Raw genomic sequence first — 18,404 nt, 5'->3', positions numbered from 1 at the left:
TATCTTACTGTGTGAAATAACATACAACTTCTTTTTGCAGAAGAGAAGAGTCAAGTAGACAAATCATTAAAGGAGTAGTTAAATAATGTATATATATTGTATATGTCAGGTATGAGATAAGATTGTAAATTACAGATCTGTTTATGTATAATATTTTTAACTAAACCTTAAATTTGTAAGGTTTCTGTTAATTTTTTCCCCCCTTTCATTTGATTTTGTTGTCCAGGTGGGGTTAAACCATGTGCATTAAACTGCTTGGCTGAAGGGTATAATTTTTACACTGAACGTGCTCCTGCAGTAATAGATGGGACTCAGTGCAATGCTGATTCACTGGATATCTGTATCAATGGAGAATGCAAGGTTACAAATGTTTTATAAAGTACTTTTGGATTTCTTTGTTGTGTCTGCTGTTACCTATGTTTAGTTAAGGTACTTGAATGTTACATGAAAGGGAGTGTTGACAGGTCAAGTTGTTAATAAAAATGTAAGATTGAAACAGAAAGTTTAAAAAGTATTGCATAAAATAGACAAGTAATTTGAATTTCAGTAATTTCTCAGAGACATTAGTAGAATCTGCCATTTTATCTTTTTTCTTGCTTCATGGTTTCTGTTGAAGAGTTGATGGAAATGGCAACAGGAGGTGAACAGGCTCCTTGCACTCCTCCAAGGCCTGTTCCATCATTTTGGTTAGAACATTACTCTGGCTGAAAAACACTAAATGTGAACATATTAATCTGTTTAACTAGTTCATTCTATTGCAAAAAATCATGCTGTTAATATAATTGCTACAGAAAGTCATCACTATTGCCCTGTGGTTCTAGGAAAAATAAATAATGATGTAAGTATTTGCCTTTTACTAAAAATCTGATTATCTTGTAAGATACCTATAGAACTGCATTATAAGAATTTAAATAGGATTGGGGTTCTGTGCCATATTTTTTGGTTATTAATATTCCATTTCTTCCTCAGTTTAGCAAAGCGTTTAGTTATGTACTTAGGTTTAGATATTTTAATAGTACTGTTGACTCTAAAAATTATTTGATTTCAACAAAACCACTGACATAACTAAAGCTTAACTTAATGCTGAATTGCTTTGCTAAATGGAGGCCTGAACATGTATGTTTATATATTATCTCACTAATGACATAGTGAGATCAAAAGTTTTGCCATGTTTTAGTAAACCAGTAAAAAGAATCTCAAGTTGAGAATGAACTGTGAAGAAAGTTTGGTTTCTGTCATCTTAGGGAATCAGTAAGTTGAAATGTAAAGAGTTAAAATAATAATATTTTGTCAGTTATTGAATGTATTTTAACTTTTCTTGTAATTTGTGTATTAGCTGTTTACAAGATGACAAATAATAGTGCTAGACAGGAAACAAAGACAGCTGGACAGTTAAGTAGCTACCTTCTTCTTTGTATGAGTTCTAGAAAAATATTGGCAAGCTGCAGTCTTTATTCTGTTCACAACCTCCTTGTTTCATCCTATTTTTTTTCTTTTCCCCGAGGTCCTGTCTTTATTTTAATTTAATTTTTTTTCATCTAATACAGCATGCAATTCAGCTTTTCACTGTTTCATTCTGCATCTATTCTTACTATGAAATCATTTAGGTGTTTACACTCTACATTCATACCTATACAAATTACAAGTTTCCTCTGCAGCATATGGAAATAAGGTCTATTAAGGTGTAATGCCTTAAAATAGTACTTATGCTGTCTGAATATTTAAGGATCACACAGCAAATCTTGACCTTAAAAAAGCAATATAGATGGCATGAAGCTGTTGCAATATCAAGTTACAACATCAGGAATCACTTTTTGATAAGTATAATTATTATATAATATGCAAAACACTGTGAAGTCCCTTCCTAAAAGTCATAGTAGAAATGCAAGGTTCTTATTAATCAAGATTTGATAACAACCCAAAATGCAAATTCTTCTCTTTTTTTATCTTCTTTCATTGTTAAGTGAAAACCCACTTAAAGTACTAGTTATCAACAATAGGGTAGATAAAAATAAGAACTGAGTATCTCAAACTTTAAAGAAACACTTTAAAGAAACTTTAGAAATAATGGTGCATGACCATCATCCTGTAAAAATATTTCTTCTGATCTGTTTTCAGCATGTAGGTTGTGATAATATTTTGGGGTCTGATGCTAAGGAAGATAGATGCCGTGTTTGTGGAGGAGATGGGAGTACATGTGAAGCCATTGAAGGTTTCTTCAATGGTTCCTTGCCCAGAGGAGGTATGTACATATGTGTCCATTCTGTTGCACAGTGCTTTTAGATCACTCTTTAGCAAATACCAATGCTGCCTTCTTTCCCAGTGTGGCATTGCTGCTCATCATTCATTTTGACTCTGTTTTCCTATTGTTTCCTGGTTTTGTGTATTAGTTTGGATTTATCCTGAATACAACTATGTGTTTAATTACTGAATGCTTAGGTCTGTTGGTGAAGTTTTTTGTAATTATTTAGTTATGGTGGTATATTAAGAGTAATGTTTTGTGTTATTTTACTGTGTGTGGTAGAATCTGATAGTCATGCATGAAATTTTAGAATAGCAAGAATACAGAAAAATCTCAGAAGTCCATAATACTAAGAATTCAGGAAATATATATATAGGCTATTATTTTAAAGCTTAGCTCAAAAAATATTAATCTTGTAGTATTATAGTTACCAGATTTCAGACTCCATAGTTCAGGAAAATGAATGAAACACTGCAGTTAGTTCTGTCTGGTGGGGGACCAGCAAGATTATGGTGGTCTGGAAGTCTTGACTCTCTGTGAGGAGAGGTTGAGAGATCTGGGCTTGCTCAGCCTGGAGAATCCCCCGGTTTATAGGGATCTGGTATGAGCCCTCCAATACTATGAGGAGGTCACGGGAAAAAGGAGCCAGGCTCTGCACTGGTGGGTACATGGTGGGAGCTACAAACTCGTAGAAGGAGGGTGACTGACCAAATAGATGAAAAAACTTTTTCCTCAGGAGGACAGTCTAGCAGTGGATCAGATTTCCTAGAAAGGTTGTACAGTTTCCATCTTCGGAGTTTTTCATGACCCAGCAGCAGGATAAAGCTCTGAGTAACTCAATCTGATCTCTTAGCTGTTCCTACTTGTAGCAGGAAGGTGGACTAAATGATTGACTGAAGTCTTCTAACACTTGAACTATCCTGTGTTCTTGAAGACATTTTTAAATGGCTTAATTACTTAAGATACACTGTTGAAAATGCTTTATTAGCACTTAAAAAAAAGGAATTCCTGAATACTTAAGTTCTTGCTATCAGTTAAAAGTTTTTGTATGAAGTTTAGAGAGTTTTCCTTCCTAAATAAAATTTATCTTTATCTTACAGGATATATGGAAGTGATTCAAATTCCAAGAGGTTCGGTGCACATTGAAATAAGAGAAGTGGCAATGTCAAAAAATTACATTGGTAAGGGCATTCTTTATATATCATTCTAACATACCAAAAAAAGTAAACCCCTCTTCCTCTGTAGTTGTCACACTGACTCCTTTATTCAAACTAAGACTTTCAAACTAACTCACAGCAACCATTACATAGTTCCTTAAACTGGAATGGAGTTCCTTTGAAATCCATGACCTCAAGTTTGGAGTGCAGTTAGGCAATTCAATTAGCTCAGCTAGCTCCTGTCCTCTCTCACCTTGATCTGGCTGATCATTTTTTTCACCAGTATCACTCCTAGTTATGTGACAAAATTGGTCAAAAGCCCACTTCTGCAGCTGCACAAATACTACAGTATTTTAACTGATTACTCCAACAGATAATCCAGCAGTAACAAAACTATCTGTGTTCAAAGCTGCAGAAAGAACTGCATATTTAGTAGTGCTGTTAACTTCACTTAAATGGCTTGATCCAGGGTGACAGCTGGCTTTATATTCTTCTTATGCTAATTTTCTGTGGGCTTCCTGCATTTCAGGTCCTCAAAAATGATTTCATTGGGAACATGAACTTGTTCTTTCTGTCTGATATGCTACTAGCATTATGCGACTGCATAATTATTGTCATGTAATAATTGGACTGCCCTTCAGACTGTGGCCTTCACCTGTGCATAACTGACATTAGGCAAATGTACTTAAAGAATGAAAATCCATTTTTCTTTGGCAGACAAGTGAAAAATTAACTGCTTTGCTTCTGGATGTATATTAGTTTAAGAATATATAGCATATGTATGTTAATTTTCAGACCTTGTGGTGATAATGGAAATGGTTACCAATTTCTGCTGAATGTCATTGTCACCAGTAGAGCAGTACTGCCTCTCTCACTATCTCCTGCTCACATGAATGCTGTCTGATCTGTTTTAGACAACTTAAGCATCACTGAGGCATTTTCCCTAACTGTTTAAGGTAAACCAACTGTCCACACACATGTAGTTGAGAGTAAAATGGCATATAACTGAAGTTGTCTTACTCCTTAGCATTATGATGTGAAGTTTTCCCCTATCCAGTAAAATCAGTTGTTTGTCTCAATGGAAAATTACATACTCTTTGACCATGGGGCTCCTACCATAATTTTTCCTTTAAAAACATGATCTATTTAAAATAAATAAAATATGTAAAACTTGGTAATCTTCACGTTAAATCAAGAAGTCAATATTTAATTAACTGAATATTCACTTTAAGATACGTCAGTTTCATATTTAGAACCATAATGTAATATTATTAATAAAAAACCAAATTCAGATCCCTGAATAAGATGTGCTTGCCTATCCTAATGGTTGATTAGCTCAGAAGTTTGTATTTTGTCTATAGCGCTTTCATGTTTCAAGGCTGTAAACTAAGAAGGATAGAGAATTTTATCAGATTAAGTAGCTAATATTTCAGTTTCTAGTAGAAATATCTTGTATTTGTGCTTTCTTAAGGCAAAAAAGAACTAGTGGACATAGGCAACAATACAACAGCTGACTGGTACCATATGTCAGACTCAACGTTTCTTCTTTTGTTTTTCCTCTGCAACATTGTCTGTGGTACCTATTCCATACCCTCTTAATGTAAAGATGAGGTTGATAATAGATTATGCATTTCAGATGTGCATATGTCATAGTTCTAGTTGCATGAGGCATTCTGGTTCATTTCATGCAGCATCTGCATATTGAAACCTGCAAAATAATCTGGACATTGAAGATTATTGCTGAGGCAAAATTGTTGAATTACATGATGGATATTTTCACCAGAGCTTAAGAAAAAGCTTTATATAGGTTGAAAAAACAGTGATATAGAGCTGAAGCTCACATACTTCTAGCAGATTAGTAGATTAATTTACAATGGCTTCTCCATTATAAATGCTGCTTCCAATTTTTAGGTGGCTTGTATTTTTTTTTAAGCTTTAAAATCTGAAGAGGATGACTACTATATTAATGGTGCCTGGACTATTGACTGGCCAAGAAAGTTTGATGTTGCTGGAACAGCTTTCCATTACAAGAGGCCAACAGATGAACCAGAGTCTTTGGAAGCACTAGGCCCTACTTCAGAAAACCTCATAGTCATGGTAAAGTTACAATAAATATATTTCTGAAATTTGTAATATGTATTTGTGTTCTGAGAAAGGACAATGCCATGAATGAAATTAAATAGGTTAGGTTTACAAACAGTATACAACTTGTTTAGCTGGGACTTTATATGAGTGTTTTAATGCACATTTCTTACATTTCAAAATTGATTGGCAAACATAGTGATGAAATGGGAATAAAGTCAGAAGAGCCAGGAAAACTCACAAAAAATAAACCACATCTCTTTAAAAGTGGTCCACAGTAATGGTAGTGAAAATTGTGAATGGGCAATGTATCGTATCTCTGCATACTGCTGACACTTCACAGTCCCTGACAGTTCTGTGCATTTCCTTAGTTTAAAGCCTGGCCTGAGAGTGATATTTTTATATATATATATATATATATAACCAAAGAACGAGTGAAATGTTATGACCCATGTTAAAGAATGTCACTGTGACATACATTGCTCTCAAAAGATTTTATTGAGAAAGTATGAGAAAGTAACAGAAGATATGACCAGGATCCTGATGCCATCTCTGACAACAGGCAATGGTGAGCATGCTGTTTCACTACTATGTTGAGAAGGAGTAGGGGAACAAATTGATATTTTCCCAGTATATTCTGTCAGCTGCCGGATTTGCAGTTCAGTGATTGCATCCAGATAGGATGATTTTGTAGAGAATAATTGCTGCATGGATATCCACATTTGAGGCAGCACTTCAAACTCTTGAATAATCTTTTTTTCTTCTGTAGCTGTGCATAAGCTAGACAGTCCATATGGAATAAGTTATACAATTATAATGCCTTCTTTCATTCAGTCTGTGTCACTGACTTTCTTTCTGAAAGTTCTCTGCTCTTTTGCCATGTGGAAATAGGCAGATGTGCCTCTGTAATATGTAAGAGAAAGTAGAAATGCATGAAAAGTACCTCTAGGGTCATTCAGATTGCTTCGTCTAACTTGATTTTTTGCTATTAGCAATGAAAAAAAAAGTTTGGTTGAGAATCAAAGGCTAGTGTTGGACAGGTAATCTGTAGAATGCAGTTCAAGAGTGAAGCTAGGCAAAAACTCATGGTGATGCACTTTTGCCTATGTTGCCTGCAGTGATATAGCTGCAGTGAGAGTTTTGTTATTCTTTTAAAGGAATCACTGGTGTGGTTCCACCAATCACACCTTAAGATGCTGGCTGTTGCATAAGGGGAAAACAAGGGCCTCAGCAACAGTCTGTTGGTGTTACTATTATTACTAGAAGTAATGTACTGTACTGTAGTCACTAGAAGTGCTAACAAGGGAAGGGATAGTTTCAAAACTATGTGGGCTGTACTGCTCACAAGACTTCAGTTAGAACTGCTGCATGTTTCTATAGTAATGTGCTTTTCCAACTTTGACCTCCCATAATTATTCAGCTCTCAAGTTAGTTTCCACGAAGACATTAATTTTATGAAAACAAGAAAAATTTTAAAAATTTATAAAATTTATGAAACTAGCAGAATTATGAAATTTTGTCAGGAATAAGGAACTGACAGAAATAATAAAGTTGTGTTAAGGAAGAAAAAAAAGGATAAACCTCACCTTGGACAATAATGATTTTCTTTTGCATGTGTTTTAAAAGCTGGTACAGAATCTTTTGGGGAATATCTAAAAAGAACTACCATGACTTCCTTTATTACTTTCTTCGCATTCAGCAGAACATAACACATTCCTAGAATAAATATCACTATGTTTGCCCTCTGCTTGCCAGCTTTAATGGTATAACCAGTTGTTTTCAACTACAGATTCTGCTGCAGGAACAGAATTTGGGGATAAAATATAAATTCAATGTTCCGATCTCTCGCACTGGCAGTGGAGACAATGAGGTTGGCTTTGCATGGAATCATCTGCCTTGGTCAGAATGTTCTGCCACTTGTGCAGGAGGTAAGACACCAGACAGTCAAGGTACAGGGTAAACTGAATTGCAAGATACACTTCACTGTATAATTGTCTAGGTGACTAATTGAAAACATTTCTTTCAGGTATGCCTCAGATCTTAATGAACATTTATTTTAATCACAGCGGATTTTGTTGTTTTCAAGTACCTTTAATATGTTCAGATCTTTTCGTTAAATACAGCATGTCTTGGCACAGTGTTTCTCTCTGCTGATACTTCTGAGACTCTCTTGAAGCTGGTATGTTTGTTTTTCCCAGAAGCTTTGTTGATAAAGGACATCAGAAGTTTTAAGAAAGGAGATAAAAAGCGAGAAGGCAAAATAGGCATCTGTAAATAGAGATGTGTCTGTGTGTGTTTGTAGGTGTCCTTCACACAATCCTAGTCAGCCCTCCTATCCTCCAGCCACCAAAGTTTAGGATGCACACTGGCAGCTCCTCTGTAGAAGATGATAACAATTGGATTTTACTTGCCAGCCCTTAGCAATCTGAGAATTGCTGCCCTTGGGCAGCAGTGGGGGATTTGTAGGTTGTCCCATGTGGTTCATCATGGGTGGCTTTTGCCGACAACTTACTATATTCCTAATCCTCCCTCTAGTGGCCACCAATGCAATTCTTTACCTCTGGCTGGGAGAGCAGGACAGTTGGCTTCCTTCGAAGCCAACACCATTGCTGCTGCAAGAACTGGTGAGTAGAAGTGCTGTGTGAACAGTATCTTTCTTCTCTCTGGAGACTGAATGAATCATCTCCCCAACACATCTCTGTTCCAGAAGATATGGGAGAGTGCTTTAAATGTATCCCAGAATTTCGGTTTCTACAGCACGATAGACAGCCCTTATCAAGAAGAAGATACCGTGTTTTTGTAAAGACCCTTTGGACCAAATACTTGTTGCTTTCTTCTTTTTTCTGTCTGTGGGAGGTATTCATCACGCCTCACCTTTCTGCTGGAAGCTGGTGTGGCTGTTACTAGTTGTATGCAGTTTAAATACAGCCTAACCACACATAGTACACAAAGAATAGCATGAATTATTTTCTGTGCCACTAGAGAAAGTCTTGAAACAAAATAAATGATGGCAACTTTCTCCGGTATTTTTATTATTTGTCTGTTGGATTCCTCTGTTGGATTCCCTTTGTTGGGTAACAGACTGATTTTAAAACACAATTTTAGTAATGGTAAGTGTGGCAGTGAAAAATCAATTTTAAAGGAGAAGTATAAAGAAAAGAAGTGCTTAGCTCATAGAGAAATTAAGTTCCAATTATCAGAACCTTAAATGTATTGTCAGATCCTGTTTCTTGTGATGGTAATGTGCTAATGATCTTTCCGAAATCCTGGGAAAACTCCCATTGATTTTGGTAGAGACCAGATTTTCGCCATGGATATTCTGTCATGAATGTCATTGTCATTTAATGCATTTGACAAAATACAGTGGAAAAAAAATAATTGGCTCTGAATGAGTAGCCACTTGTAGAGATTAAAAAATTTGCATGTAATTATTTAGATTTCAAGTGAAGATTTGTGAATCCCTAAAGTGGCATATGTTTATTACTTTAAACTCAGAGGAAGTGGAGGAGAGATTTTCTTTGCTAGCTCATGGTGGCTGAACCAGGCATCTTCTCTCTTTCAGTTTAATAAAAGGATATATTGTGATCATTTATTTTCACTGAGCCCTCTACTCATAAACATATATTTCATTGTAGCTACAATTCATGTTGAAACATGTATCTACTTTCTCCATGAGAGAACCTGCTCCTGCTATTTCTGTCAATTTATGAAATGCACTTCACTGTATGCCAAAACAAGACACAATTCTAAAGAGGACCTGAGTCAGGAAAAAGAAAAGGGAAACAAAGGTTGAAGAGCAGAAACTTTAACTAGAAAATTTAGCTAATGTAAATATTTTATTAAGCAGAGACTTGACCAGGGGCCATATTAACAGGCTGCCTTATGTCCCTGTGCACTGCTTAAGTCCAGCTCTTTCTGAATCAGTTTGTCTGTATCTTCATTGCTTAATGACTGAAGTGTGTCTTAATTAATTAGTGACTCCTGAAACATGGGTATTACTTGATGAAGTAACCAAAGTGAACTTGAGCATATGTGTTGAATGTCATGAAGACATTGTGACAGTGCAAAGTTTATATAGTTTTGGAGTACTTTATATTGCAGAAGTGTCTGATTTTTGTGCTGTTTCTTCTTCATAGTGTTTTAAGAGCAATCCACTGCATTCAGCTCTTTCTAGACCTACTAGTATGCCTTATCTTAGTGACTAGAGCAGTCAGGAGTCAAGGAACGAGCTAAAAGCAAGCTGGGAGAAACCTACAGTCTTTGACTGAATAGTAACGTGCTGTCTTTTGCATTGGACTTCTATATTATGTTCATCTCTGCAGTGTTGAATATTCACATCAGAAGAATAAAAATGCTTTAACTTTTGAAACAGGACCTCTCTTCTAGGGCCTGTCTTGACTTTGAAAAATAGGAAGAGCATAGTAAGTGGAATCATAAGAAGTAGAAGAAAGGTTTCCTGTTTGTGACAGTTTAATACAATGCCAGAACTCTGGATTCCATTCCTGCCTCCTCTCTCATGGTATTTAACAACTCAAAGCATATATTGCACTCTTACTAGCTTATTATGAGTTCATTATTGTATGTATAGCTCTCTGGAATTTTTGTCCTCTGAGGGATTCAAGGAATTTCATCATCTCATATGAAAACTCACCCAGACACCTGAAATCAATGGGCTCTTCACAGTAGACATTATACCTTCTATCCCCCTGTATTCTCAATAGAATGATCTAGGAGGTAAGTTAGAGCTTATGAAAGAAACAGTTACATTTAGATTGCCTCTAAAAAGTGGAAGAAGATCTTTTATGAGAGGCAGTTTTGGCTGTAGTGACCATGAGATTGTAGTATTCTGTATTGAAGTAAGAGGCAATGGGCCAGCAAGAAAGATTATAACTGTGGAGTTCAATAACAGAAGAAAATAAAAAAGATAATGTGGGCTCATTATTAAATGGAGATGGGGCCCTGATAAGAGGGGAAGATGAGAGGGCAGATTTCCTGAGTGCCTTTGCATCAGTCTTCCCTGGCAAGACCAGGCCTCAGGGATCCCTGACAGAGGAGACCAGAGTGAGGGAATGCTGGGAGGAAGACACTTTCTTAGGGAAGGACGATTTCATCTGAAACAATTAGACAGACCTGCTCAAGTCCATGGGCCCTGATGGAATGGATCCATGAGTGATGAGAGAGCTGGTGCACACTGTAACTGTTCTGGGCTCCTCAGGACAACAGAGACATGGAGCTGCTGGAGGATTCTGACAAAAGGACAGATCCAGGCTCTTCTCAGTGGTACCGATCAATGGAACAAGAGGCAGTGGAACAGGAGGCATAAACAAGGCTGCTCATGATCACTTTTGAAATATCATGAAGCTTGGGAGAGATGCTGAGGACTGGAAGAAAGGAAATGTCACCCCAGTTTTCAAAATGGGCAAGAAATAGGACCCAGGGAACTACAGGCCAGAATCCCTGGGAAGTTGATGGAGCACCTCATTCTGGAGGCCATCTCTGTCCATATAGAAGACAAGAAGGTGATCAGGATTAGTCAGAGTTCACTAAAGGTGATCAGGTGTTTGATTGACTTCTACAATGAAAGAGCTACCTGGATGGATGAGGGCGCAGCAGTGGGTATTGTCTGCCTCAACTCCAGCAAGGCTTTCCATACCCTTTCACAACATTCTCATAGGCAAACTCAGGAAGTGTGGGCTTGATGAACAGCCTGTGAGGGTCATAATCGGTGGCAGAGGGTCTAGTTAGAGGCCTGGCACTGGTGGTGTCACCCAAGGATCAATACTGGGCCCAGTTTTACTTAGCTTATTCACCTGAAGGGCAGATGCCTCCTCAGCAAGTTCATTGAGGGCACAGAGCTGGGAGCAGTGGCAAATACCCGGGAGTGCTGTGCAGCCCTTCAGGTGGACCTCAGCAGGTTGGAGAAATGGACAAAGAACCATCTGAAATTCAGCAAGGGCAAGTGCAGGGTCCTGCACATGGGGAGGAACAACCCCAGGCACCAGCACAGGCTGGGGCTGCCCTGCTGGGGAGCAGCTCTGTGGAGAAGGACCTGGGGGTCCTGGTGGACAAGAAGCTCTCCATGAGCCAGCAGTGTGTCCTGGTGGCCAAGAAGGCCAATGGTAACCTGGGGGCATTGGGAAGAGCATTGCCAGCAGGTGGAGGGACGTGATCCTGCCCCTCTAGTCAGCCATGCTGAGGCCTCACCTGGAGTGCTGTGTCCAGTTCTGGGCTCCTCAGGACAACAGAGACATGGAGCTGCTGGAGGATGCTGACAAAAGGACGGATCCAGGCTCTTCTCAGTGGTACTAATCAATGGAACAAGAGGCAATAGAACAAGAGGCATAAACTGATGCCCAGGAAATTCCAGCTGGACATGGGGAAGTTCTTTACTGTGCAGGTGACCATGCACTGGAACAGGTTGCCCAGAGAGGTTGTAGATTCTCCCTCATTGCAGATATTCAAGAAGTGTTTGGACACAGTCCTGTGCCATGTGCTCCAGGATGACTCTGCTTGAGTAGGCAAGAGATGACTCACTGTGGTCCCTCCCAAACTGACCCATTCTATGAGAGATTGTAAATCATGTATTTTGTAGTGTCACTTAAGTTAAAGGAGAAAGGTACACATAATTTTTCGGCCACTGACACCTTGATGCTCGCTATACAGGGAGCCAAGAAGGAACCAAATCTCCAAAGTCTGAGATCTATTTTTATATTTTCTTTTATTTTCCCTTAAAAGAGGATCTTCAGATTTACCAGATAGTTAAAAAGGCATGTCTGATGACAGAGTAGTCTTATTTATGTAGGATTCCTATGCTCATATATAGAATGAGGATATAATTTCACTGATTTTTAATATCAGTATTTTTCTTAGGCTTCGGGATTCAGAATTGCAACTCTTCTTTTTGTGCACTAGAACCTGTATTTTCTTCTGGGGAAAAAATTATATAACATACATTTTATATATATATATATATATATATATATATATATATATATATATACACACATTACATAATAATGTGAAGCTGATCTACATGTATTCTTCATATTAATTCCCCTTTTTCCTTAAAGTACAGTAAAAACTCTTCTATTCTGAGGTAAGGGTTTATCTCATATAGGTAGGTCTTTATAGCCAGTGTCAAGCTTGGACATGATGATGTGAAGACAATGCCAGAGAATACTGCAATGTACTAAGTGCTAAGTTTTCTATAGAGAGAGGAGTGGGAAAGGAGACAACACAGGGAAATCAGAAAAAAATTAATGGCAACAACAGAACATTTTCTTTAAGGACCTGAATAGTATTTAATGAGAAACACAGAGAAAATCAAAAAGAAGATATGCAGCGATACAATGAAAATTCTGGAAAGTGAAAGGAAAGGGCACTTATATCACTTGTAGATCACAGAATTATAGTTTATTAACTCTCCTTATGTCTTGTAACTTCCCAAGAGAAAGAGTACTACTCTGTTAAGATCCACAAGTATTCTTAATAAGGCAGTGAACTTCTGGTGGTATTGTTTTAAAAAATCTAGCAAGTCTTTCTTTATGTTTTTTATATTTTATACATTTCAAAATAACTCAGATAACTGCCTACTCCCTTTTTAATTTCTCTCATGTTTAATTATGGCAATAAATGACAGCATTTATTATCTGGAATTTGCCAGTGGTCCTAAGAATTGGTTTGGATTTCATTAATTCTATTAGAGTTTATCTTCAGATGGATTAAATATCTCAGAAATTCATAGGTTTTTTATAAAATAGCATACTATTACTATCATAAGTAAATTGATTGCTGCTCAGTTTTCTTTGCTGCTCATAACCCATCTAGAGTGATGCCTACTATATTTTTCTTTCATGCCCTCAGATGAATTGTGAGACTATCTTTAGGCAAATAAAACATACTTTTCCTCATCAAAGAAAATATAAGTTTGGCTCTGAGGTGAACATCTTGTGATCTGATGAGTGAGCTCAGAAAGTATGTCTGGGTTAACCAGCATGCACTAGTTTTAGAGATGCAAGTTTCACTATGTATTGGTACTGGCATCTTTATAATTAACTGTTGCAATCACAAACCACAATTTTTGGGATTGCTTTTAAAAATAGTTACAGCATTTACATGCCTGCAATTTTAATTCAAGAATAAAATGTGCTCCATGTAATTTAAAATTTGGCTGCTGAAAGTAATGCAGACTATTTGTGAATTGAAATCTGTAGAGCATTTCAGTTCTCAGGAGATTATGGTCACTAAACCACTGGAGTTTTTATTTTCTTAGGATTGCATTGACCAGTCATGAGGACATTTTATGTCTTTTTTTATAAACTAAAAATCTGTAGATTTGAAAGCAGAATGTTTCTGTCAAACTGCTTGTAATGATTCCCCCCAGTATTTAAATGAACATATTTATCTGCGCTATTTAGATTACTTTTTAAAGAGACTATATACTCAGGGAAGAGTTCATAATTTAAAAATAGTTTCTCAATATGGGGCAAAACCAAGTTGTATCTATTGTCTGGATAAAAACAGCACTTCTAGCTTTTTCCATTTATTTTTCTTGTCTTAAAAGTTATTATCTGGGTTTTTTATCTGAGATTTTTAATAAATAATATTTAAATTATACAGCAATGATGTTAATTTTATATACTGTGTGACAAGATGCTGCAGAACTTTTAAAAAATGGATTGATGTATCTCCTGGCATCAATTAAAGATTCTTCACTGTCAGTGAATAGGGTGTGTACTCTCTTACAGGTGATGCGCTACCTGAACAACATTCAGCTAATAACACACTTGCAAATTTTTTTAAAGCTGAGTGATAATTTGCAATCATAGAAGTTTAGAATATTTTCTTATTACAAAATTCCTCAAAAATGAATTTGTTAGGAGTGCCAGTTTTTAGCCAAATTCGAGAAGGAAACGTGTCTGATGCCAGTAGGAAATGCAGTAAAAATATAACATTAATATCATTGCTATCCAATAAGTAGACTTGTGAGAATGGTCTGCATAATTATAATGCTTAATTCTAAAGTGTGTATAAATTATTTTGAATCAATTATATCTGAGGAAAATATCATTATGAAGTCCACATTCAGCCTATTCAACCAAGAGAATTAAGGCAGTTTGTAATAGAAAGGATAAATTATTAATCAGAACTCAACATGAATTGTACATCACCTAGCTGTGCACATTACTGGCATTGCTGCTTGTCTTGACTTGTTAAATACTATTTCTTATTGTGGTGAAATGTGAGCAGAAAATTGCTAGAAATATTCCTGCTTAGGTTGTCAGGTCTGATTTGAATTATTGTCTTCTGTTGGCAGTTTTTGCTTTGATTATAGTATTCAAGGTGAATCTTGTCACAGCTTCTCGTATATTTAGATCTTTCACTTATTTTCCAAGAGCCAAAGGAGGATATTATTTCCTCCTACAAGGGAAGGCTGAGAGTATAAGATTTGTTCAGCCTGAGAGAGAGACAGCTTAGGTGTGACCTAATTGCAGGCATCTGGGATTCAAAGGGAGCCTACAAAAAAGATGGAGAAGGACTTTTTTAAAGAGCATTTACTGATGGGGAAGGTGGGAAGGGCTTCAAACAGAAAGAAAGCAGGTTTAGATTAGATATTAGGAAATAGTTCTTTACTGTGAGGTCGGTGAGGCACAGAACAAGTTGTCCAGTGAAGTGGATGTCCTGGTAGTGTTCAAGGCCAGGATGGATAACCTGGTCAAGTAGAAGGGTCCCTGCCCACAGCCTGGGTTTTGGAACTCTGTGGTCTTTAATGTCTCTTACAACCAAGTCATTTTATGATTCTATTCATGTCTTAAAAACTAAGAGATGGCTGTGAGGTAAAGTTAGCAAATATTTGAAGCAGGAGGTTTTAATCCCCATTTAATTATATTCATTTCACGTTTTGGAATAAGTGAAATAATTGCTTCTCTTTTTAAGAAAGGTACAGGACTTTTTGAGGCTTTTAAGTACAGATAATGCCATTATTTCAGTTTTATAACAATGCATGTTCAATAAGAACTGCACGCGAATTTCAAATATACATTTTAAAAATTCTAATAAACATCTTACAGCATGTTTTTAAGAGAGGAGGAAGGCAGTGTTATTGAAACAATATACTGTCATCATATCAGTAGTTCTTTACTGCTTTTAAAAAAAAAACCTCAGAAAATATGCTTAATAAGCTACCTTATAATGTTGCCTTGGCAGTGATATACCCTGTTTTGGCAATAATGATCAATTCCAAATTACTGTGTTGATGGTTAACAATGAAAGAGGAACTGGAAGTGCCAGGCAAAATGAGTATTCACAGAAACAAACTGCCTCTTTCAGAATGAATTATAGTTCTATTGTTTTATTTAAAAATAATATAATAAAACAAATTATAATAAAAATGTAATAAAATAATAAACATTGTAGGAAAATATATGAAAATGCAACACTGTTTCTCAGTATTGCTGTTTTGTTTTAAACCAGAGCATATAAACAATAATTCTGCATTGAAGTGTGGTGACCACATTCTATTTGGTGGTGTTTTGTTTGGAAATTTAAGTGTCTTTACTAGGAGAGGATGGCAGACAGAGAATGGATTTTGTGCAATATGCAAATAAAAACAAACTTCTAGTAAATCTATAAATATGTTCCTTTTTTTTTTTTTAGAAAACAACAGATTTCTAAATTCATCTCTGAGTGGGATAGCCTAAAATTGAAGGAAATGAAAAAATTATTGTGGCTAGGGGGCATTCAGTCAATTTAAATTCTCACTGCTGTGGACTTTGGCCAAATAAAGTGGGATGGTAGAATTAATAATCAATAGGTGAAGTACAATTATACTCAAAAATTAGAAGAGCAAGAATGATTAATTAATGATCTTTCATTTTATCCCAAGGTGTACAGAAACAAGAAGTGGTGTGTAAAAGGCTGGATGACAGCTCTATTGTACAAAACAATTACTGTGACCCTGACAGTAAGCCTCCAGAAAACCAAAGAGCCTGCAACACTGAGCCTTGCCCACCTGAGTAAGTCATTAGTCATTTAAGATGGACATCATTTTGCATAGAAAGATAAGTCTTCATAATATGTAATAAATCCTGTTAACGAAATAAGATTCTCATCTAGTATTTGTGGCCTGCCGTATCAGAAAAGGTATTTGGGTTTGGTTTTTAGTTTCTTGTTCCTCTAAAATCAGCTCTGAAAAATGCATTGAGAATCTCTGCTTGACCGAGGAACAATAGTGATGTTTGAAACTGCACCAAACACTCTAAGTAAATAGAATCTAGCAAAACAGTTTTTACGATATGAGTGTCATATGCAGTGAGTAATGCACAGAGTGGAACTGGGGACCATTCTTAAGGCAATAATGATAAAAAAATGTTGCAGTGAAACTTAACTTTACTCTAGTTATTAATATTGCATCTGAAATGTTTGGCATATTCTAAAGTATGTTATGTTTACATTTGTGTTGAAGCGTTCACATGAGAAGTGGAAAATACAGAAACTTCTAAGAGGACCAAACCATTTCCTGGCAATAGTTTTGTCAACTTTTTCTCCAGCATATTCAGTGTTGAAGAGTAATGCTGTATGCCTTTAGGATTAGGTGCTTAGATTCTGTTTAGATTTATTTTTAAAGATAGCTGTATGCTATGCATTGATAATTAAAAACCCAGCAGCTCATTTGATCAAAAATGAAGTTTGGTAAAGACACAAAGCATAGTTTACCTGTTTAGAAACAGTTGTGATATTTTGTACTAGAAAATAGTATCAACATATGACAACAGCTTTCCTTATGCTTTGGGACAAGTAAAACTTGTGGAAAAGGTGGAACCAATACAACAGTTCATTGATTCCCAAGCTCTGGTTAATTTCATTTTGGTGATAATCTGAAGCTGTTTTCCAAATGGGTATGAAAATCCTTAATGGTAATTAAATGCGGATACTGCACAATATTGTGGTTAACTGTAAATGTCTCTTAGAAACTGCTAAATTGTAGCATGGAGGACACTGTGAAGAACAAGACAAGATTAAATCTCAGCAGGTCTATGAACTTCCCACTGCTTTCCTGGCATGGTGCCTGGTTGCAGGATGGCAGAGCAGTGTTTCTTTCGCTTCATGTCCCTGTGTCACCTAACACACTCACTTGGCATAAAGCCAAGTGAAGCCACTGCACTGCTGTTGCCTTTGAGTGTGAACAAGCTCTGTCAGACAGGTCTAAATTAGGTCCAAATCATTGTCCCCACAGTCTATGTGTAAAAATGTGTTTGTCCTGGAAGGGTATGCATTTGTCCTCTGTTTAGATAACACTGTTTGACATGGCTTTGAGTGTACCAACTATGTGCACCTGAGAGCAGGACTTAAAAAGCAGTCAGGCTCGATCAGTTCCTTTTTACCAAAAACATTCCTTTGTGTGGCTTAACTATTAGCAAATTAGCGTTTTAGAAAGTAATGTTAACAAAGTTATTCCAAACTAGGTTAATTTCGGGGGGCTTTTTGTTGTTTTGCTTGGTTTGGTTTTTTGTTTTTGTTTTTCACTGACACTACTTAAAAAACCCCCACAAACTAACTAAACCGAGTAAAAGTGGGAAGTTTTTGAATTCCCCATCCAGTACAACAGGGACATTGATTAAAATGATGAAAGTCAAGACATCAATGTTCAGAAAATGGGTAGAGTGTATTAATTAGCATCTGCTTCAACATATCAGAGCAATTCAATCCATGTCTGCCTCCATTATGATGTTCCCTCCAGAATCAATACGTGGTGCCAAACTAAGGAAAAGTTCTCAATTCCTGATTCTGTAAGTAGTCTAGTAGGAGGCTGTTCAAGTAACAGATAGTTATCCTAAGAAGTCTGGCTGTTTTGACAGAAAGTTTTATCATGCAGTAAGACTTTGTGTGTACATGGACTGACCAAATATTTCCCTTTTTAATTA

At 36.5% G+C, this 18,404-nt stretch overlaps 1 protein-coding gene across 5 annotated transcripts in view; it reads left to right on the top strand.

Annotated features, from left to right (window-relative positions):
• ADAMTS6 (ADAM metallopeptidase with thrombospondin type 1 motif 6) overlaps nt 1–18,404 on the top strand; it is a 148,632-nt gene that overhangs the window by 114,945 nt on the left and 15,283 nt on the right. For 4 of the 5 annotated variants that reach the window (XM_063180314.1, XM_063180311.1, XM_063180312.1 and 1 more), the window contains exons 16-21: nt 227–360; nt 2,119–2,242; nt 3,343–3,423; nt 5,333–5,496; nt 7,271–7,409; nt 16,367–16,496. In XM_063180314.1, coding sequence (XP_063036384.1) covers nt 227–360; nt 2,119–2,242; nt 3,343–3,423; nt 5,333–5,496; nt 7,271–7,409; nt 16,367–16,496 — 772 coding nt within the window. Of the gene's footprint in view, nt 1–226; nt 361–2,118; nt 2,243–3,342; nt 3,424–5,332; nt 5,497–7,270; nt 7,410–8,016; nt 8,106–16,366; nt 16,497–18,404 lie in introns of all 5 variants that reach the window. The other variant, XM_063180315.1, reaches the window with a different exon arrangement.

Source organism: Melospiza melodia, chromosome Z (genome assembly GCF_035770615.1).
Source record: "Melospiza melodia melodia isolate bMelMel2 chromosome Z, bMelMel2.pri, whole genome shotgun sequence".
Classification (NCBI taxonomy): Eukaryota; Metazoa; Chordata; class Aves; order Passeriformes; family Passerellidae; genus Melospiza; species Melospiza melodia.
Note: the sequence above shows the minus strand (reverse complement) of the source record. Positions and strands in the feature narration are given on the sequence as shown.